Source organism: Ambystoma mexicanum, chromosome 8 (assembly GCF_040938575.1).
Source record: "Ambystoma mexicanum isolate Mex_15411 chromosome 8, UKY_AmexF1_1, whole genome shotgun sequence".
NCBI classification, from domain to species: domain Eukaryota; kingdom Metazoa; phylum Chordata; class Amphibia; order Caudata; family Ambystomatidae; genus Ambystoma; species Ambystoma mexicanum.
Window position 1 is genome coordinate 394,179,433 of NC_090929.1, and position 23,641 is coordinate 394,203,073.

The window sequence follows — 23,641 nt, forward strand, 5'->3', positions numbered from 1 at the left end:
TTCTTGACCTTCTTATCCTTAACCTCTCAAGTGGGTACGGACACAGACTCGCAATACTTTACACAGCTTGGTTTACTTCCCTACCAAGCAAGTGTTTTCTCATGTAATGTCTCTTTTTTACCTTCAGGGTCCCAAGCCCTCTTGGCTTTAAACTTGGGTACGAGTCCCAGACTTGCATAATTGCGTTGTATCCACTTGGTTTAGTCTCCTGCCAAGTATATAACTCATCTGCTTCAGGGTCCCAGACCCTCTCTTCCTTTTTGGTCCCAGACCCTCTTTCTCTTGGGTGAGGGTTCCACAGTCGCACCTTTGCGTTGTATACGCATGGTTTACTCTCCTGCCAAGTATACAACTGCCTGTCCTTTGTTTCAGGGTCCCAGACCCTCTATCGCCAGTTTATGAGTTCCTCCTGATACTTTCCCGGACCGCTCTCAGCTCCTGGGCAACCCGCATATCTGTTTGCTTTCTTCTGGTTGGTGCTGACTTTTCCCAGGCAGCTGTATTCTTCCTGGAGGCCTTGGTAGCGTTTGAGCGTCCAGCAGCGTCTGCAGTGTCCTTGCAGACTGAGACTTCCCTCCGGTTGCATGTTCTGTCTCCTCCATGCTTTGCCGTGTGTCTGGGTAAGTCTCTCGCTATTCCTCTTTGAGGGATGGCTCGCCCTCGCTCGTGACTCTCCATGGCATACGTTCCAAAATGAGCTTGACACTGGGCTCTTTTGGAACTTGCGTGTCAGGTTGATGTATTCGTAGAGCCTATACCTTGGCTTGGAAGACTAGACTGCCCGCTCGGCTTCGCGCAAGTACTCCTGGCTATCTTCTTCGTCACATTATCAACCTTAAAGCTGCATGCAGAATATTTTGGACTGCTTAGTTTCTCATTGTTATCATGTATGTTAGCTTGGCTAACTTGACAGTGATACATATTAGCCCTATCCAGGGAGGGGGGCAGGAGGATTTTGGAAGAGGAGTTGGACATGGTGAAGCAGGGAGATACTGCATTCTCTGGTGATGATCGTCCCTAATCCCATAGGGGAATTCCTTTCCCATGTTATCCTCCCTCACAGCATCACCCCCAGGGGGACTATTGTACTGTGGACACACTGCCCTGGTCACATGGGAAAGGTCCACCTCTAGGGGAGAAGGGGCGACATCCTCAGATGTGTCACATCATGTGCAGTTTGATATCCGCTTCAATCGTATATGTTGTAATAGTTAATGTGGTCTAAAATTATTAGTTGGGATGTTAAGGCACCTATGGTCCAGTTAAAAGTCAAAACATCATACTCTTTCTGCAAAAAAACTCACCTGCCCTCTACAGACCACATAAAACTGTCACCTGCACTCTATAGACAACAGCAAATTGAAAAAAGGTTGGACTGTAGAATTGTTCTAATTCAGTAGGTAAGACAAATTGTGCTGTTATGCTCTTTAATAAAAAACTTAAACACTCCATAATAATTTTTTGTTTTTTTATTACTTGAATTGAAAAGAAAACATTTTTACAAGAAAAACTCAGTTTGTCTCGAAATCCAGATTGCGTACTGTCAAGTCCTTAATGAAAGTTTCTCCCCGAATAAGAGAGAGGGGTAAAGTTCCTTCTATGTTCAGGGGTCCACTGCTGCAGATTTAGATTTTATTGGCCTGCACAGGCCAAGGTTTTCAAAAAAGCCAACCACAGCTGTCACCCATTTTGTTTTTTCTCCACTCATGAGTCTAGACCACCATTCTTCTTCGTTGTAGCAATGTATGTTGTCGAATAAACGTCCCAAGTGTAACACACAGGCTTCGTTAGTCCCCATGCAAGATAAGAGGTGGTGTCTTATTGATTCAACAATCTATGGTTTTGCAAAAACGGCACTTGTTCGAAGTGGATTCCTCTTTTCTAGCTAAGACTTAGTTTGTGTTCAGCAAATTTAAACATATCCCAAGAAGGTTTCTTATCAGGGCATTTGGTCAGGTATGCTCTTGTTTCATTTATTCTCACATGGTTAGCTGGGATGTTTTTAACGAGTTTTGATTTTGCTGCTCCTTCTAGAGTTTGAATCCAGTCGCTCTCCATAATACGGTTTTTGACTTTGGTTGGATTATTCGTCAATTCCTCTTCTGAGCTGCCAACAGAATCCAGAAGGTGCCAATTCTTTATTGACCAGTTCATGAGCATCTTGCTGGTTCCATCACCTATTTCCTTTTTAATGATCTTTAGAATCAGAGGTGGGGACGGGAGGATCACCTTTCTGTATAAGATTAGGCCATTTCGGACGACTATCCCTTTCAATGACTGCAAACTCAGTTCTTGCCGGATCAATGTTATTGGTAATGATAGTGGTAGAGCTAAAACCTTACGCCAAAACAATCCTCCTAATTTGGACCAAAAGTCTTCCGGGATGCTGGGCATTGCTTCTGCGCCATAAGTTAAGCTTGGAAACACCTTTGTTTTGTAAAAGGGTTGGGCCCGGAATAACCAAAAATCTTCCGTACTTTCTGTCAATCGCTTTCTTCTGAGCTATTGATGTTTTTACTTAGCATTAAGTTCTAGAAGTATTGCCCCATCTTGTTCCTGGGTTTTAAATAAACTTGCATGCATAAAGTCAAAGTCAATTGAGTTTACATAATGTTTTCTCTGCTTTCTGCCAGTTCTGAATAAAAAACGGCCTTCTTTCTTATTTTTCTATCTAAGCGATTGCTTTCTCAGAGTAAAGTATCTCCTTTGAGCATATGAATGGTCACGCAACTCTCCGGTGTCACAATCACTTGGTGAACTCACCAGTAGTGTTGTGCGTGTCTGTTTCCCTCGCTGCTCACAGGTCTTTCGCTTCAGCTGCTCCTCACGGTACAGCAATCTGCAATCTGCTGTTTTCAGTCTGCTGCTGTGCACACTACTTGTACACAGAGCTTCCTCTGCTACAAAGGCTCTTAGGTGCTCGCCTGCCACCAGAGACAGCTTGGTGGAGATGGCTGGGAGGAGTTGTCCAAACTTAGGCTTCCTGTGCAGCCTCTGCAATTCAGGTTTCCAGGGGGCACGCTCCCTCTCTCTAAGGCTTCCCACTGCGCAACCTCTGCAATTATGGCTTCTGGAGGTGAAGACTCTCTAAAGGACCGGCTACTGCTCGCCACTCGAAATTGTTCCCTGCGTCTTCCTTCTCCTCCAGTCTCTGCTTCTGCTGCAACGTGGAGAGTTCACAACTCCTCCACCCACGACTACTGCTCTGCTCCTCCTTCTCCCTAATGGCCTGCACCTGAGGTGCGTTTTAAGCCTCCCAGTCTCCCTTAAGTGTGGGTCATTGCCATTAACAAGCTGCATTTTGCAATTTTGTTTCTCTTCCTCATCCCTTCAGGGATTATGGGACCTGGAGTTTTTAATGCAAAAATCACTTTTTATACCTTGATTTTTGACATTGAGCTCATTTGTGTTCCAATAGTATTCTCTACAGGAATATCAGAAGGATAAATAATTTTATGGAAAAATGAAGATTTTTAGACTTTAAGTTATTATTCACAGACTTCTTTCATTGTACCTTTGAGAGTTAGGGGAGTTTCGAGCTCTATAAGTCGGCATGGTTTTAGACAGGTTTTAATTTCTACCAATGCCTAAGAGTTTAAGAATGTTTTTGCCCATATTAAGATGTTCAATTTGGGGAGCTAAATGATTGTTCCGACAAGCCATTACACACTTTGGCATTGAGGTGATGTCTTCCCTAGAGGAAGACCAATACTGCGTCTCACCCAACAGAGTCCTCTAATTACCCTCACCCCGTTCTCCTCCCAGATGATCCTCCAGCAGAACACCACCCCCAAAGTCAGGATCACAACTCATCTGATTTTCTCTGGCTACCTGGGAGGAGACTTTAGGCAAGGTCTTTGTGGGGACTCTGCAGAATTCATCACAAACCCTACACCAGAAGAATGTTTGGTCCTCTGGAAGCATATAAATAATTAATGCCAAGACAATACCTGGCTTTCCAGATCTTTAGCCAAGGCCATCAATTCCTCTGTAATTGGTCCCATTCTGATTTTGGCTCATGCCCCATCATCACAAAAACTGACTATAACAACTTTGTCACAATAAGAGGAAAGATGCACATTTCAGTTAAAAGTGCTTGTGATTTTCACTCAGCTTTTTAAATCTAATCTGAATTCAGAAACTAGTATTCAAAACAAATAGGGTGCTTTTAAAGCTTCTTTACAATGTCACATTATAATGTGTGCCTCACAAAAAAACCTGCAGAAAAGAAATTTAAAGATTTGCTAATATATATTCAATTAATGGAAACAGAATGCTATCACTATCCTTAGTTGCTGAGTGCATGTGTGACAAAAGTCTTGACTATAACAAACTCATGGCTGTTCTTATAAAGCAGGTAAACTCCTTGCTAATAATTTAAAGCATAGAAACGATAATACTCATATCCAACTAATGGAGTTCTGAGAAATAAAGATATTGAGATTGCAGATGTTTTCTACTCTTATTTAAAAACCTTCTGTGCACCAGAGTCTCTGGCCTCCTTGAAAGCTATCAAAAAGCATTTAAAAGATATCATTAATCGTAACGCAAATGCTTCGAACTTAATTTCACCAGAAAGATATACCTTTAGTTAAACTTAATTCAGCATTATGTGATCATAGGAAGGCAAAACCACCAGGCGCTGATGGCTTCTCCATTTAATTTGTCTCTGCATTCAGTGTTATCTTCTTGCCAACTTAACTGGACAGCTTCAAAAAATGGTATCACCTGATCTAGCTTTGGGTACTTATTTACATGCAAACATACTTACGCCTAGAAAAAACAGATACACCCAATGTTAAAAACCATAGAATGATTTTATAGGTAAAGAACAAACAGGCATTGTCAAAAATAGAATGGATTCCCGAAATATTAAATTATCATGTGATATTGACTTTTCCCCATACCTCTTCCGAGCAACTAGCTTTTGTTCCTCTTAATGCTGAACACGTGTTTAACAGGGTTTTATGGAACTTCCTTAGAGAAGTTTTAATATGGCATGAAATTGGCCCTCACTTTATTTCATACATAAAAGAATAATAATCGTATCCCCCATGACAATGCATGTTCACGATATGCTTTCTGTCAGTTGTCACCCCAATTACTGATTTATCTCATCTCTAGAACTCCTTTTGATAAAACTTAAAATTCAGAGAAAATGTCTGGTATTGATATTAATGGAATAATTTAAAATGTTTTCACTTATGTTGACATCATTATTCTTAACTGATCAAATCCTACACATTCCAATAAGGCAACCCTTGAAGGCATTGATAATGATCCGGTTTCTGTAAATGAACATAAGAAAAAATATGCCTCTAACCATTGTTTCCAGCATGATCTTAGTAAACTACAATTTAACTGGTGTCCTATGTCCATTAACTATCTGGGTTTTACCATTACTAATAATATGAAATCTTGTATCAAGTTTAACGTCAAGTTATCATTGAGAGGTGTTTGTTTGGTAGCCCAATAATTGCCATTGAATTTATCATGGCAGGGCACATAAGATAGCATTAAAATGAGGACTGTTCCCATTATATTGCACCCATTATCGAAGATCTGTTTTGAATCTCCAGAGAGTTTCCTTGAAAAGAATTAGACTAACTTTAGACTCTTTCTTTGCCACAACCCCTTGTATCACTATAAATAAATTGGGTCTCTGCATCCCCAGTGGCAGAATCAACTTTCCTAACTCTGTTCTGAGACAGTAATTCTACCTTTTACAATATAATAATGATCCTAACATTCCCATTTGGTCTCCGTTGATGAAATCCTCGATTCACCTCTTTAAATAATACAGAAATCTCTCAAAAGTTTAATCCCTAAGCAACCTGAACCTTCCCAAACTATTACAGGCTATCCGTTTGGGGTGAAATTTGATTTTGATGATTGGTATGATAAATGGACAACAAAAAATAAAACATTATGTACAATGATTCTCCCATATCTTCATATTTTAGCAGATAAATTTGGCCTCAGACCAAGACTTGGAGGAATACTGTCTTTATAGCAGTACAGTTCTTTATAACTTCTCCAAATTTAAGGCTCCAATATACGGATCTCTTCTTTTTAATCAGTAGGGTTTACTCACAGCTGCAAAAATGTACAAGAATGATCATTATGGTCAGTTTAAAAAGAGAAATGCTGAGCCAGTTTGGCAACACATGTTGATTTTCCATTAACTCGTGAGCAATGGGAGAAGATGTGGTTGAAGACCTTCAAGGCTTCTGGTGCTGGAGAGTTTTTCAATCTCAGTTTTGTATTTTTCATGGAACTCTTTTTAGCTGACAAAGGATTTCAGGATTCACATCAAATCTGCAGAGTATTTGCTGGTCTTCAAATGCTGAAGGTGCCTGATTGAAACATATGCTCTTATCAATTGCTGGAGGTTCATTTATTTTGGGGAGCAGTACAGCATTGCATTAAATCTATTTTTAAATTCACATCTGACCTTTTTTCTATCATCATCATTGGCGCATTCCTGTTATTAAAGGATAACATGCTTAACAGGGATCGAAATTGAGATTCGAGGAGCTGAAGTTAAAGCCATCTCCTGGGTGGCAGCATCACCCTGTAGGCAGCAGCTACCACAGGGGAACCAGGAGCTGTCATAAATGCTCCTTTAAACTTTTGTCCATTTTGAATTAACCATTGTGTTTAAATGTGTATTATATATGTTCTAATTATTCTTTATTATCATTCTCAAAGTTAATGTCACATTTACATGTTTGGAAGGCACCAGTTGGCCCTAAGAGCCAAAAGTAGCTCCTGGTAACTGTTGGTTTCAAGCTAACCAGACTCTACTATGCTAGAAGCAGGAACTAAATATCTCTGAGCTCCCCTCAATTTCGAACCCTGCTTAATGCAAGACCTAACTGCATGTTATTTGATTTTTGTCTAACTTTGGCCCTCAAAGTGATCACAACTAAATGGACACATTCTGCTAAGCATGAAAGCCATCGACACCCCAGGGATGGTGGAGATGCCCGCCAACATATGGCAAAGGGACTTAGTGCCTTTTCCATGTCTATGGCGGTCAGACGGGAGGAGCTCTGGGACCAGAGCACAATGCTCCGGTCCAACAGTTAAGTGGAGGGGGGTGGAGAGGCAACAGGGAGGCTCGCGTGGCTGGGATAGCAGGTGGGAATTGTGTATTCTCACCTGCTGTTCCAGCCACCTGGTTGAGTGCCCTTCCCCGGGTGCAAATCGTTGATATTTCAAGATGGTTGTTTTCCTAAGGTTTCTAAATAATATAGTATTTCCCAAGTATCAAACAGTCCATTTTTGCATGAAATTACTTTTATTATTGTGTATATTTAATGTGTCTTGTAGCATTTTAATATGTTCACTTTTTAACATTTTTGTTCACAGTTTAATGTGTTTATTTGTATCAACTGTTCTTATAACTTAATTTGTTATAATCGTTTTTTTGTACCCGAGAAAGACAGATCGACCAATCACAATCTACCTTGCCCGGGCGTGATTGTGCCTTCACGGCCCGCACCCATAGGTAAATCCCAGGGTGTGAATAACTTTCACGCCCTGGCTGGGGGGTAGGGGGGACATGGGCTTTAACAGCCCGCAGCCTGAGGTGAGGCCCTCGCTTTGCTCGGGCCTACCAAAGCCCGGGCTGGCAGGCAGTCAAAGCCCATGTCCACCCCCGAGGCAGGGCGTAAAAGCTATAGTATTCTTACAACTAAAATAAATCAAATAATAATCTAAAAAGAGAAATAACTCTTGAGCACTCTGATACTTTGAGATGCTTAGGAATCCTGGAGGACAGATGGAGAGCCACATGGTACATGGTGTGCAGACTGATCGGGAGAATTCACAAGAGTGACCTGCACAAGAGAGCCAGAAAATATCAACGCACAACAGAGCGGCACGCTTCCCTGTGCGTCTTCAGAGATGCATAACTGGGGGCATGCGGAAAAATAGGCATGTGCCTTTGGAGGGGGGGGGCGCAGAATTGGAGGGGTAGGTCTGTGCTTCGGCAGGTGGCCTTCTCTATTATTGGTCTTTGTGAGTATTATTTGCTCATAGATGCTGCTGCACATGGAAGTCAGCACTTCCACTGGATATCAAAATGGCTAACAGTTCATTTAAAGGCTTAGCAAGGCACGCAGAAGCTACAGGTGAGATGAAGAACCAAATGAAAGCCATTAACTAATCCAAATGAAGGACAACAAAGCACAACACCATCTCTTGTTGGAGGATCATGTGTGCGTTGATGGCATTCCCAAAGAATCTTCACAAAGGTTAACACCAAGAGTAGAAGAGAAGTAGAAGCTAAGGTAACCAGTGGAGACCTCAGAGAGCTGAGGGGCCTGAGGGAGCTGAAAGGCCTGTTAAGAAGCAAGCTGCAAGCCAAAGCATCTTCACAGGGATGAGACGGTGGAGAACCAAATGCAGTCGTGAGAATATCTCTGCAAAAGCGATCAGGTCACTCTATCCCCAAAGAAGTGAGCTCGAAACAATATCCATGGAAGTGAACCAGGCACTATGTCCCCATGGCTGTGCTTAGAAGTAAGGTGAGCTATGATGCGCATGCTGGGAACTACATGCCCAAGTGTTTTGTAGTCAATACGCAAGCACAGCGTTCAAACTCTCAGTCTGCGGGACAGAGAAGCACAGGGATATCAGTATCCCTCTTAGACCGTAAACCCTGAAGTACTACAGTTAATTATTTCACTAGATTTTGCTTAGATTGTTCTGAGAGAGCGCACCAGTTTACGTTGTACAGAAACACCTAGGACTTATAAACATTATCCCATTGCCCATCTCGGCAACAATACAAGACTTTTTAACCACACTGTTGGCCATGTGTTTCTTTGGTTCACCACACTAAGTGCATTTATTTAATAACTACTTTGCACATCATATTTATTCCCAGCAAATAGGACAATAAATAAGTAGTGCAACATATAATAAATGGTTTTGTCGCAATAGTCACAAGTCCTCTGAAACTAATCTTCTAGCTGTGCAGCATGACTCCAAAATTATTAATAAATTGAACTTACTGTGGAGCGTAATAACACCAGATCGTGCATGGACGGATAACTTGAGCTGACCTGAAAGAAGAGATTAAAGGCATGACATAAATGTTCAGAAGCATTTTCAATAGAAATAAAAGACTTCTCGTACAAATATGCTGGTCCAAAAAGTACACTGTGTGTACTGTATTTAATGTTGCAGACTCAAGCGCTTAAGCTTTCGCAGAGAACTTATTTTAGAGCACAAAACATACTGAAACAGTGCCAACATGTAATTAAGTGTGGGGCATGTCTTATTCCACTTACCAGTGAACATAAACAATTTGTATAAAAAAAGAAAGTGTCAGTCTATTTATTACCTACAAAAAGGGGAAGTCTACAAGTGGTGAGCCTGACAATCTCAAGGTACTGACAATTCAGTTCAATGTATTTCCCAAATAGAAAAAGGCTACTACACTGCAAAGAAAATCTTAGCTCGCCCTACTCCACCACTCTATAACACTCACTTTAACTAGAGCATTGGTGTGGGTTATTATGTGGGTTATTATACTTGACGTGAGTAGTATAGTGTGAATTAAGGTTTATTTTGTAATATGGTAACATTTGTTTACATTAGGGGAAATACATAATTTAAACTGGGCGTGTGTTTCTTAATGTTGGCATTGTATAATGTGAAGGCATCTTAGAGTAAGACACAGACAACACATTCTGAATTCTTGCCCTATACTATGGTAGGATTTCCATACCAAAATAAAATTAAGGGAAAAGTCAGAGTCAAAGAGTTCAGCTTAGGAATCTGTGTCCAAAACCTATGCTTGCCCTCACAACCAATTTATACAATGTGTAGGGATGTCGGCAAGCAACCAAACAGTGTTCAACACAAAGCTCCCTTCAGCTCCCTTCCCCAAGTATACAACAGTTCCAAGAAAAGGTCTCAGGATTGCCTTAAGTTCAGGGCGATGTAGTTTTAACCAAGCCTCGGGGTTCCCTTCCCTAAGTTTCAAATAACACAGTTCCAAACACAAAAGTATCTTGAGACCCTATCCTCAAGTCGATAAGTGGGTCAAGCCTCGGGGTTCCCTGCCCAAAGACTCACTTTCAATATCACAGTAGTATTTTCAGTCTTCTTAAAGTTGTGCGCCACACTTGCACCCTCTTTATAGGAGTGGTCTTTGTACAAATTATCTTGACTGATAGTTGCAGATCATTCAGCTTAAAGAGTACATTTTATCATTTGCCATTTCTCCCACTTTGTTGTTTAACATGCCTCTTTTTGGTTCATTGTTAAAGTTCACCTCCAAAGTTCCATTCACCCTGAAGTTCAGCATATAGTGGGTTTATTTGCATTGTTAAAGTTTCTTCAATTTAAAGTTTAATGTGTATTGGTTTTGCTTTAACACAAAGTTCTGTTCACTTGAAGGTTATTGGTTCACCAAGATGCACAGTTCTGTTCACTGGAAGGTTCAGCATACATAGATTTCACTTTAATTAAAGTTTAATTCCTTTCTAAGTTTCGCACTTGGTAGTTTATTTGAATTCCATTCATTTATAATCCTTATATGTAACAATTCTGCTTATTAAGGTTTCATTCAGTTCGGAATTCAATAATCATGAAGATATATATTTGTTAAAGTTTTCATTAGTCATCTCATTGTTTTATATCTTTGTAGATTGCCTTTTATAATGTGCCCAGCATTTACACTTTCAAATCTGTGCTTTCTTATACACGTAACCACTCCGCTACAAAGAATTCTCAATTGTTCAATTGTTAACAAGGATTCAGATCGGACCACTCCGATACAATGTAATCCTCTGCCCAAGTTCAAATACTCGCATACCGGGTTTCCTTTTTCATAGAAACTCACTGGTTGCGTCCACGGGTCTTCTAGCAGCGCAGATCACTCTGCCTTCTGTTCTCTGACTCAGGACTCCACCTCCTGCCCCTCAGGCACTCCTGGGTCAGTTTCTGCCCACAGGAGAACAAACACTGCCAACACCAGAAAAAGGGACAGTCTCTCTGCATGGCTCTCTTTCCAGCGTTTCAACGGTTCCACAGAGCCCCAGCTCCTGGGCTGCACCTCCATGAACCATCAGCGTGCTTCATAGACAGTTCCATGCTGCTGCTTCAACACCACCACCGCCTCTCCTAACACCATTTGATTGGGGTCCCTTTTATACACCTGCAGCCCTTTAACAGGCTGCAGGTGTGAATGTACAATTAGCCCTGCCTGACCATCATTAAGGGGACATGCCTGACCTCTACAACTCTCAGCAGACCTCTTCTTTGTCCCAGTACCAGAGTGGTAAAAGCACCTAGTCTTCATTACTCCTGGTTGCCTGTTCTTCGTCTCAGTACCATCAGTGGTCATATATGAGGAAGTCGGGGGAGTTGACTCGCAATAACCCATAAAGGTGGAGAAAGGGTTGGGTTGGTCTTTGGTAGGAAAAGGGGGATACCATGCCTCACCCAAGGGCATCCCAGTCCCATATGAAGCTCCACCCAGCCGGTCCTCCCTCATTTGTCCACCCCCAGGGTCAGGATCCAAAAGCGATGCCCTTTCCCTGGCCACCTGTGTAGAGGACCCATGGGGAATAGGAGTGAGAATACCCTCAGGATTCTCTCAATAAATAGTGGCCTAAACGTGTGTACACTTGTGTGTGTGTGTACATTCAAGTGTCTATCTTAAAAAAAACGGCTATGGAATCCCAGTGCGCATATGAGCTCAACACATTTTTCTGCGTCGCCACTCTAGAATGTAGTCCAAATAAAGTGGGCAAGCACACATCGATATAAATAATACAAGCATGTAGCCCTGCATGACTCCCTCCCTATGTCTGCATTGTAACATAACTGCACATTCCAAGCTTAAAGTCCAGGCTTACTTGAAATCTGCGTGTATTGTGCTTGTTTTTACACATTGTATGCATGTCTACATATTTAGAGCATACTCTTGTACGAGGGGGTCAGTGGTCTATGTGTGCGTGTTGAAGGTGTGAAACAATAGTCACTGGAAGAGTATTGCCTGTGTATAGATTGTGCTTACTTGCATTCTGAGCACAATATTGAGGCAAATTGTGTCTGCATTGATGCACATGCTTAATTCGCAGGTGATCATATTGGTTTACACTACTGTGGAGTTTCAGATTATAGTTGCATTTTTTTTTTCATTTTAACAAGTGAAAATCTTGTGTTTGGATGATTTGATTTGCAATATTGTGGACCCATGCACCAGTTCCAGATAAATTGTACATGTCAAAAATCTCAAGAATCGAAGTGGAAAATGTTGAGCAATGCCTGCCACCCAGAGCTTCATTGGGGACTATTGAAAATCCAGTACAACAAACTATTTTCTTTTAAAGAAATCATCCTTACCAGACATCCTCCTCCCCACCCCCCCCCCCCCACAGCACAAACACATTTAATGTCCTTCGATACTGCCCCCGTAACAGTAACCAATACGGGACCTCCATATCTTGGGATACGGCACAGTGCAATAAAATTATTCGTCAAGGATCACACAGTGGGATTTGATCACAGTATTCAGTTCACACACTTCACCACTTATCTTCTCATCTCGATCTGCTATAAATGTGTTAATGGACAGTTTTGTGGAGATAAAATAAATGCTCAGTGTCATAAAGTCCAAACATCACAATACAAACCAACTGGACAAAATCTATTTAAAAAGTATGTCAAGCTCAAAGTGCGATGATAGCTTTACTTACACAATGCTGAATGGACCTCTACATGTACCAGATGTAAAGTAATGTCTGCCTAAATAATCTCCCTGTGTTTTGCAAATGTACTTTCAAGACTTAAGACACATAACAAAACGTAATGAAAGGGTCAGCTATGTATAGTCCGCATAGTCTCTCTCTGCATTTACCCCAGCCTCCACCAACTGGGTGCACGTGGACCTCTCCCTCCCTGTGGCAGTCTGTGCGCTTGCATGATCCGAATGCACCGTGCCTGAAGATCGTCTGTCTGTTCTCCCTTGTCCTGACCCCTTAATTGCACGTGGTAAAACTGCAGCATCATCGTCAGACCCATTTGCTATGTCTCAAGTGTTAAATGTATTATATGAACTTACTCTGCCTGTGCAGACTATAGTCTCAAAATATCAAGGTCCTGAGCGACTGTTTTTCCTCATGTTGCCACCCTCCTTGAGCGCTTTGAAACACTTGTCTGTGTGCAGGTGCATTATAAATAAACATTACCATACCATACCATGTTTCAGAAAGACATGGAGCTGGTTACTGTGCTCATATTCTAGTGGGCTGAAACCCTGGGAGAGCATCCCTTAGTCTTTCAGCAGTCACAAATGGGAGCAACAGGCAGCGCCCACATGTCCTGGAAGGTGGGACAGTGAGAAATAAAATTAAAGGGTTGTATGGCAGGTGGGAAACCTCATGTCTTAGTAAACAACCACCTTGCCCAACACCAGTGTGACCTTGCACTGCCTCATTCGAAAACCTTATGTGGATACACCATGGCCACTGCCTCCAGCCTGGGGAGTAAAAGAAATTGCCCTGGCTGACCCCTTCCGTTATACCATAAAGGAAAATGCAACGGCCAAAACCTCTTGCCCACCAAGTAGTGTAGTGCATCTTCTAGTTCACTTTCCCATTAGCAGAGACACATGGCTCACAGTCGACGAGAGCAATGAGCGACTTAAGGGTTACCTCAACCTGTGATGTACACATTATAAATAATATTTCTACTAGCTTACTGTAGTTTTATCAGGGCTCAAAATGTACATTTCCATACTCGCCAAGCGCTAGTGAAAATTGACTCTTGGCGAGTAAGACATGGCGTGCTGTGTGGATGTGTAGAATTGAGGTGGCAAATGACTTTTTATGCCTGGCTCGGAGATTGCAACTTTGCCCCCTGGTTTTATACACGATATACAAGGGCAGCTTTTGCGTGGTGCACATTTTACAGAATCACTTCTGAGTGATCTGAAAAGCTGCCGCCAAAGGAAATATGAACCATTTACGTAGATTAATTTGCCCAGGATTGCCTAGATTGGTCAAGTGTGAAAGCCAGATTTTCTGGTTGCCGTTTGGCAGGTTGCAGCTCACGCGTGTTACCATTGCATCTTTAGTTTTTTTACCAACATGCAATTCCTGGCAAGAGATAAACAAAGTAGTGCATGCAAGTAGTTGATTGCCTGCAGTTATTTTACCTGTTAATAGGTGGAATTATCACTTTAATTTACTCTGAATTTAGCAGTGAATGCAGCGATACTTGGCTTGGCTCCAGTTAGGTGGTTCTTTCACAAAGGCACTTAAGCAGAGCCAGGAAGCCCTCCCCCCCCCACACACACCTATTTTCCAGAACTATACTTGTAGTCCTCTAGAATATACTCAAATACACAATGAGTCAAAATCGTTACTCTAAACGGTGGAAAAAGTAGCACTGCTTAAATCGCGTGTTGAAATTAGATGCACACCATATATACACACGACTATTTGCAAAAGGCCCTTGTTCTCCAGAAGCAGCTAATGCTCATTAACTCTAAACCCTGTCCCCTTAGCAGGAGTCATATTCGCATGCTCTGAGCACTACCTACAATCATCAGGCTGGCTCCCTCTCTCCTTGGGTTTAAAAAAGAAGTGAAGACCCTGCTCTTAGGTGATCACCGACCAATAAGGGCAGATTACGGATGACATTGCACCCATCCCTCCCTTAGCCCTCCCAATTGATATTTTCTGTACCACTTCAACTACTTGTATAGCGCCCCACTAGTTGATGAATGACCATTCACACATGGCCAAGTGAGCTCTCTGGGCAGTATGTTGTCACTTGCTGCCGTTAGCTGCTCCGAGCCACCGTTGCTTGAGAAGACCCACCGTGAGGAGAGGGCATGGTCCTCATCTTCATCTTGCATTGACGATTGTGTACATGGTCCAGTGGTGGCAAAAGGCACAGTAACAGAGAGAAGAGGGGAGAGGTCCACTGTCCTGCTGCCTGAACAACATGGGAAGTTCCAATGAGCAAGGCTAACCTCAGAGTCACTGTCAGATGTCAGAGAGCGTTCCGGTGAGCTCCGAGGAGGACGAGCACACAATCTGTGCTGACCTGGAGAAGACGACAGGAATGGTTCTAGCGAGAGAGAGTGGAACAAGAGGCATGTACATCGTAGTAGTCGGGCAAAGCATTCTGAAGACTGAAACACGCTGTGATGTGTGAAGAAATAGACAACGAGGGGTGTGCGACAGCAGCTCGCACGGAGACACAAGGGAGAACCCACAGAGACACACCCTGATCCTTAGAGAGAAAGGAGTAAAGTCAAGATGTGGAGAAAAAAGAATAAGTGTGGTTATCCAAGAAAGCAAAGCCACAGTGTAAGGATTAAACGTGTTAGTCGCGACCAGGAGTGAAAGTCCTTTTTACATGGTAGGGTGAATTTCTAAAATCTTGATTGAAAAGCTGCATGCTGGAATTAAAGTCCTGAAGAATTCTAAAGTGAATTGAGAATACCAATTCTAGTTCAAATACTGCTTGATGGGATTTCAAGAACTTAATCCCAGAGGGATCTGACAAACCAAGGCCTGACTGAAATGCTGGAACTGGGATACGGAGATCTGGATCCCTGAGCAAACTACTTCGGCCAATTCTGAATCAAACACAGCATGCTGCAAGTTCGAAGTCTAAATCTTAGAGGGAACTGACCAAGCTAGCACAGACATTGGCGTAACATAAAGGTTGGGGGGTTTGGGGGCCACCTCAGGCTCAGCAACAAAGCATGGGCTGTGCCACACTCCAGGCCAGCCTGGACCACCATGCATTGGTGAATGCGCATGATGATCATAGAGCATGCGGCGTACTGCACTAGGTGAAAGATTTAAGTGTGTGATTCAATTAAACCTCAAATCTTTCACCTAGCAAAGAAACAAGGAAGCTGTGGCTGGAGACCCAACTGTAGTAGATTACTGCATGCATAACCAGTAATATCATGCACAGTAATGATATCATAAGAAATCATGCTCATAGTGGCTGCCAGTATCTCAATGTAGGAACATTCACTTGCGTGCTTTGCCCTCAATGCCAGTAAAAATCTCATGCCACTTGAAGAAACATTTTATTGCTGGCAGCACAAACGCTTGCTCTCGCCCCTCCAATCCCCCCCCCCCCCCCGACCCCCGCAGCAACATGTAGGAAAACTGTTATGTTGACTTTGTCCTCAATGTTAGCAATACATGCAATGACACATTAAGGAAACATTGTATCACTGTAATGTGCCTCATCTTGTCCTTATCTTGTACATATCAGTATATACACGCTTATCCTCTCCTATTGCATTTTTGCTTTGCTCCTATATGTAACAATGTAACCTGATCTGCGCCCAGATGCCCACGGGCCGGTGCGCACTACACATGAATAAACAATTACAATTTCCTTGCTTGGCTGCACAAAAGCCTCCACCCACTTTATAAGTACACACTTACACTGCCCCTCAAACTCATACATACACACACTCCATTCACACTGAACTCTCCTTCAAACATGCACAGGCACACCCTCGCATTTACACACATTTATCATAAGCATGCAACACCCTCACGCGCACACTTACAAAAAGGCTTTTTTTCCTATTAGTTTCCCGAAACCTTTGCTCTCAAGGACTCGATCAGGGTCCTAGCTCCAGGCAGACAGGAACCAGGAAGCAGGGAAAGCTTCCTCGCTTGCTCCTCGCATGCGCAGTGGAGCCAAGAACTTCTATGTCGCCCCACAACTGGTAGAGTCTGCTGGGGCCCAACTACACCAGTGAGCACTGACAAACACTGTGTGCTGGGACAAAGAATCATTGATCGCAGGGCACTGTGAAATAGTGACGTCTGCATGATACACTGAGACCTGCTTCTCAGATGGAACTGCATAATCCAATACTGACAAAGAGTCACTTGCAGGGGATAGGAATCAAACCTTTAAGGAGACACTGGCCTTCACATTGCATTGCGCAGAGAGGAGTACCAGTTGCCAAAGATGGTCACTGAACACTTGACTCAGACGTCATAAACCAACCTTGACCACCTCAACATTCATTAAAATATAGGCTAATGAACATCACTGAAAGAGTCGGTTGCTTTCTAGCTAAGCTTACGCTACAGAAATCACATACATAGAAGAAAAAGCACTTTTTTGTTGCTTATGAGTACCAAATGCATATTTATAAAAGTCAGCACAGTACTGCTTTTACAGTTACATTTGTATAAGCCTTCCAGTGACACACATGATGTATCACATAAGAATGTTAAGTGACCTGAAAAGAAATAATTTTTTTTTTTTTTTAAATATTTTTTTATTTTCAAAATAAAACAATACAAACCAAACTTACAGCATTATTGTAAACATCAATTAGTGCCATGTTACTGCACTTCAAACCCCCCCCCCCCCCAAGAGCTTATCAACCTTACAGTTCTGTGTACACTTGGTGTGGCCGGGCGTCGCCCCTCTCAGAAGCAGCAGGGTCCATTTCCGTGCCAAACAGTCCCGTAATTAACATTCTCCAAGCCGCCAGGTTGCCCACTCCTTCCTCCCCACAATTACCACACGCTTCCTGCCATACCACCGTTTCGGCCTCCGCCCACTTCTGCAGGTCCCGCCACCATATCTCTATTCTTGGCCCATGGCGTTGCTTCCAACTCATAGCTATCCTTCTCTTAGCAAGTACATACGCCAGGTCTCTCAGTTTCCCGAGATGTTTGGTGTTCCGTGGTCTAGGGAACCCTCCCAGGAGGCAGGCCCAGGCCGTGTCAATGCGTAGCAGAACCCCCTTATCTGCTAATTTCTGTGCCACTTCCCCCCCAAAAGCCTTCAATCACTGGGCAGGACCAGAACATATGTGTCATACCTGCATCTTCTTCATCGCATTTCGGGCATGCTTGTCTACCTGCGTTCGCAAACAGCTATTTTCTTCGGGGTCATATATGCTCTGTGCGTGATGTACAGCTGTATTTGCTGCAATCTAGCATTCCTGGACACTTTCTTATGGTATCCCATGGCCCGTTCCCACATCCCATCAGTCATCTGTGCCCCCACTTCTGCTTCCCAATCAAGCCTCAAATCCATCAAGTCCTTCCCCACCCGGGTCATCACCACCTCATATAATCTAGAGATCTCATGCCCGCCCTCTGATATATCATATATCGTTCCGATCAGTGCGTCCGGATCTTCCGCTAGCACCGTCTCCGGCCAAGTCTTGCGGATGATCTGTACCAGCCTTAGATATGTAACATATTGGCCACCGTGCAGCCCTGTTTCTTCGCCCAGGCCTACGAATTCTCTAATGGCCCCATCCTGCCATATGTCTCCCAACGTGGCCAGCCTAACCGTTTCCCAATATGTCCTGATAATTTTCCTGAGCTGGCTGTCCCCCATAGTTAGGGCGACCAGTGGCACATGCGGGGAACACGGGTACGGGCTCTCAATCAACTGGCACATTCCTCGCCAAATTCTCCACCCCAACAGCAACATACATGGGCATCCTTGCAAGTCCGACCTAGGGACCCAGACAACCTCCTTTAGATAAAACGGGGCGCAGTCCCTCCCAACCAGCCTAGACTCAGGAGTTTCCTCATCAGAGAGCCATTTGGTCACGTATTGCAGCTGGCTGGCCACATAATAGGCCTCAAAGTTCGGCAGCTTGATACCTCCCCTATCGTGGAAATATTGCAGTTTCCACAAGGCTACCCTGTTGCGGATGCCGTGCCACAGGAAGTCCCTGCATACACTATCAAGTTTGACAAAGAACTTCCTGGGTATCAAGTATGGTATATTGCTGAAAAAGTGCAAAAGCCTGGGCAGGACCACCATTTTAAGCATCGCCCCCCGGCCCACCATTGCCAGCGGCAGCTTCTCCCAAAACCGCATACTATCGCGGATTTTCTTTACCGCCGCCTCGGTATTGTGCAAGTGTTCTTCCTTCACAGCATGATATACATCAATTCCGAGGTAGCGGAAAGACTCAGTTGCCCAGGGCACGGGCAACACCGGCAACCGTTCCAGAGGGACCCCAATGAAGCTTCCCAGCGGAAACATGCTTGATTTACTGGGATTAACCGCTATGCCGGACAACTCCGCATACTTTTCCATGACCTCCAAAATGTACTGGAGGTTTTCCTCCGGATACTTCAGGTACAACAGGTCGTCAGCATATAGGGATATCAAATGGTTCTCTCCTCCCACCTCGATGCCAACCAAGTCATATTGTTGTCTGAGGTACACCGCCAGGGGCTCCAGGGCCAATATGTACAGCATCGGGGACCAGGGGCATCCCTGTCTGGTGCCTCTGCTAAGTCGCCACCTTCTGGATATCACAGATCCTGTGCGCACCCTGGCCAGTGGCTCGCTGTACAGCAGTTTCGCCCACCTCACGTAGCCAGGCCCAAACCCGTACCCCTCCAAGGCCGCCAGCAACCACGGCCACCTCACTGAATCAAATGCCTTAACTGCATCTAGGGACACCACCACCATCTCTTCATCACTCCTGTTCCCCTCTTCAATCACCCGGTGAAGTCGCCTGTGATTGTGAGTTATATTCCTGTTGGGGACATAGCCTGTCTGATCCGGGTGTATCAGTTTACTGATGACCCTTCGTAGCCTGTTGGCCAGGACCGCCGTCAGGATCTTGCTGTCCTGCTTCAACATCGACAGCGGCCTATACGATCCACAGCTTTGTCGGGGTTTATTAGGCTTGGGGAGCGGCACTATCAGCGCTTCTCTGAGCGTTTCCGGTAACCGACCCTTCTCGAAAGATTCATTGAACATTTCTAGCATCGGGGGGAGTATCTCTGCCCCATACACTTTATAAAACTCACTCGGGAGTCCGTCCGTGCCCGGAGTCTTACAAGTGGGCAATCCCTTCACTACCTCCTCCAGTTCCTCTAGTGTAATAGGTGCGTCCAGCTCCTCTCTTTCTTCATCACTAATCCTGGGCAGCTCTATGTCTTCCAATGTAGTTCTGATCTCTGCCTGATATTCTCTCCCTATGTCCTCATACAGTGCTCTATAATAATCAAGGAAGGCTGCATTAACTCCTTCTTGGGTGTCTACCTCCTCTCCGTCCTCTCTAACTATCATCCTGATCGGGGGCCTAGGGGTTTCTCTCTTATATAACCATGCCAGTAGGCGGCCAGTTTTGTCTCCACCCGCATGCTGCCTCTCAACATATTTTCTATAGTTAAGGTTACAGAGCCTCTCCCAAAGCTCCGAACACCGCTGCTGCAGCTCAAGTACTAGGTCTGCATCCCCTCCTGCCTTGCTACATTCGCGCTCCAATTGTCTCTCCGCCTTCTCTAGCTCCATCAGAACCCCACCCTGCAGGCCCTTTGACTTGGAAATAGCGTCCCCTCGTAACACAACCTTGAATGCCTCCCAAAGTGTACCAGCCGAATCTACACTGCCCGTGTTTACCTCAATGTACTGCTGGATCGCCTCCCTGATGTCCTCCCTAAAAACCGTGTCCCTAAGCGCCTCCGCACGAAGGCGCCATGTAGGTATCCGTGCACGAGGGCGGCCATACTGCCAGGTCAACACTAAGGGCGAGTGGTCCGACAGGACCCTCGCTTTATATTCAATTTGAGTGGTCGCCATCACCACTTCTGACGTGGCAAAGAAATAATCCAATCTCGTGTGTAGGCGCTGTGGAGCAGAGTAGTGAGAATACTGCGAGGTATCAGGGTATTTCAGTCGCCAAACATCCGCCAGCCCAAAGTCGCCCAGCAACGTCTGTAATACTCTGGCCGCCGGGGTGGGCCGATCAATCCTATCATCGGACCTATCTGCCCTTGGATCGAGAACACAGTTAAAGTCCCCTCCCCAAATGATCGCTCCCCCCACACATGTGCCCAGACGGGTGCATAGGGTCCTGAAGTATGCAGCAGCATTCTGATTGGGGGCGTATGTGTTAATAATGCAAACCTCTCTACCCTCTACCAGGGCTCTGAGCATAACCAGCCTGCCCTCCGTGTCCACCTCCTGCCACGTGACTCTGAGCGGAACGTGCGGTGCTACCCAGATTAGCACTCCCCTGGCATAGGCAGAGTACGGGGAGCCCACCACCATGCCACTCCACTTCTTCTAAACCAGTTCTAACTTGTGCCGGTTCAGGTGTGTTTCTTGCAATAGTGCAATGTCAATCCTCTGCCTTTTGAGGTACAACATAACTTTATTCCTTTTTAAATAACTATTAAGTCCCCTGACATTCCAGGTGACAATCTTAAGGTCTCCCATGGCAAGTACGTTCCTCCCTGCCTCCCATGTAGCGACCCCCAACCGCCCTCATGACACAGATAGCGTTTCGGTCCAGTAACTCCTCATATAAGCTCAAACTCCCTTCAACTATATACACAACCAAACCCCAACTTCCCTCCCCTCCCCCCACCCGTGCCTTCCCCAACATCACACACCCCAACTGCTGCCCAGCTCCAGCCTCAGAGCTCAGGCACCCCCACATCTAGCTCCGCAAGCACCGGTCGGTGATCGGAGCCCAGTAGGGTGAGGTCACCCTAACGGCCACCCAACTAAAACTATTGTGGGGTAGAGAGTATCGCCCCGCAAGGCTCCCGATCAAATAAACATTCACAATGTCTTGACAAATAGTGCAATCATCTGACCTTCTTTACCGAAGGTGTCACACCGACTATATTCAAGTCCCACGAGCCACGCCATCTTGCGACGCCATTTTACGATTCCAGTATCTCTTCCGAGCCCTTTCTGGGCCGAACTTCTGATTCCTGGGGGCATCCTTGCGCATCGAGCCATCCCATAGCATCCTCCGGGGTTTCAAAAAACAAGGTTTTATGTGCATGGAAGACCTTCAATTTTGCAGGATAGAGCAACATATATTTGTGGCCTGCTTCTCTCAGCCTCCGCTTTACAGACCCAAAGTTCATGCGACTACGCTGTACAGTCAGAGTATAATCTGGATAAGCCGTGATGTTTGCCGCTCCTCTCGTGATCGTCCCTCCTTTACGGAAGTATTCCAGTATCCTCTCCCGGTCGCGGTAGTTAAGGATTTTGGCGATCACAGGCCTAGGCGGGTTCCCCGGAGGTGGCCTCCTAGTTAGGGCTCTATGTGCTCTTTCTACTGCAAATCCTTGAGATAGGGCCCCTCCAGGTATCTCCTGTAAGAACATGGATTCGATGAAATCCATAGGGTCACGGCCCTCCACCCCCTCCGGTAGGCCCACGATGCGGATGTTGTTGCGACGGGCTCGTCCCTCTGCCTCCTCCGCTCTGCTCTCCAGGTTGCCCATCCTTTGTGTCAGGGCATGCAAGTCAGCCTTATGAGTGGCGCAATCTGCTGTATTCGGGCCAACTTCTTTTTCGAGGGACTCCGTACGCTCCGCCAGGGCCCTGACATCTTGTCGTAGCAGATTAACGTCCTCTTGGACCTCTCCAACCTTGCGATCCAGTGCAATCTTCAGTTCAGTAACGGCCAGTTCCAGCTTTGATTCCCAGGCCGCCCTCAGTTCCACAATCGCCGCCAGGATTTCTTGGTTGGTGCACGAAGACGTCGTGCCACTCCCAGCCAGCGCATCCTTACTTTTGGTAGTGTCCTGGCTTGGGGGAGTTTTAGTGAAATCGTCTAGGGTAGGCTGTTTCACCTTCGGCCGCACCGGCCTGTTCGACATGGCTCAGGAAATCGATCGGTTGCTAAAGTAGCAAGTTTGTATACAGTGCACCTTCACAGCTAGGCCACCGCACAACTCGCCTCTATTCCAGTCCCGGGCCCTGGTCGGCCATTTTGAGTCGCCCTTTGTTCGCGGAGTCTTTTAACTCGTAGCCACCGATCTCCGTCGTCGTTAATCCTATTCTCTCCAGAAGTTCACAATGCGTGGCCAATACCTTCACACACCATCATGTGTATCGTCAGTGGTCAGCGATCCGTCGTACCGCACATATCTGCCCGGATCGTTGCAGGATCTCGGGAGCTCCTCCAGAACGCGTCCTCCTACATGGCTCTCGTAGCCACGCCCCTCCTGAAAAGAAATAATTATTGCATAACCATGAAGGCCACGTTCGGGGAAATAATTGTTCGCATCCGTGTGGGTGCACAAGAGCAAGTTTCCTCTAATGTGGGCTAAGAGTTCACTGTATAAGCCCTTGTTTGGAGTAAGCCAATGGCTGGTACATCATGTGCCCACCAGAAGCCCTCTGGCCCCTGAGCCTTCACCTCACATCTGGCACATCTGGCACTTCACTTTACTGCACCCACTGCTGTCTCCCGGGCTCAGCCTGGCTTCTCCTGCTCCCACGAGGAGTGCCCCATGTAAATTAACGAGTCTCAGATGCCAGTTCTATGGCAGCCATTCTTTTGTAGTTTTCTGTGGTCTGGGGTGCTAATGGTTACGCACACTGTGCAGGGGGGGGGGCTGTATCGACATGCAAGACCACTACTGAGGTTTGGCAGGCAGTACAGCCCTTTTGCATGGAGTTTATGATCAGAATATTGGACTTTGTTTCACAGCACAAACTAGCCAGCCCATATTGCGAGCCTGGGATATAAACATACAGTGTCTGTTATGCTGAGGCTTGTTGAATAAAAGATGTCCTATTTGTTTGAGTTCGCAGGATTCCCTCAAGTTCTCCAGACCTTCAGTTTAAGCGAATAATCCAGTAGGCGCTCAAGGACACT

The 23,641-nt window shown here is 45.1% G+C and overlaps 1 protein-coding gene across 3 annotated transcripts in view; it reads right to left on the bottom strand.

Annotated features, from left to right (window-relative positions):
• Positions 1-23,641, bottom strand: part of RGS3 (regulator of G protein signaling 3) — a 1,502,625-nt gene that overhangs the window by 1,144,587 nt on the left and 334,397 nt on the right. For all 3 annotated transcript variants that reach the window (XM_069609876.1, XM_069609875.1, XM_069609874.1), the window contains one exon: positions 9,024-9,074. In XM_069609876.1, the coding sequence (XP_069465977.1) occupies positions 9,024-9,074 (51 nt within the window). The remainder of the gene's footprint in view (positions 1-9,023; positions 9,075-23,641) is intronic.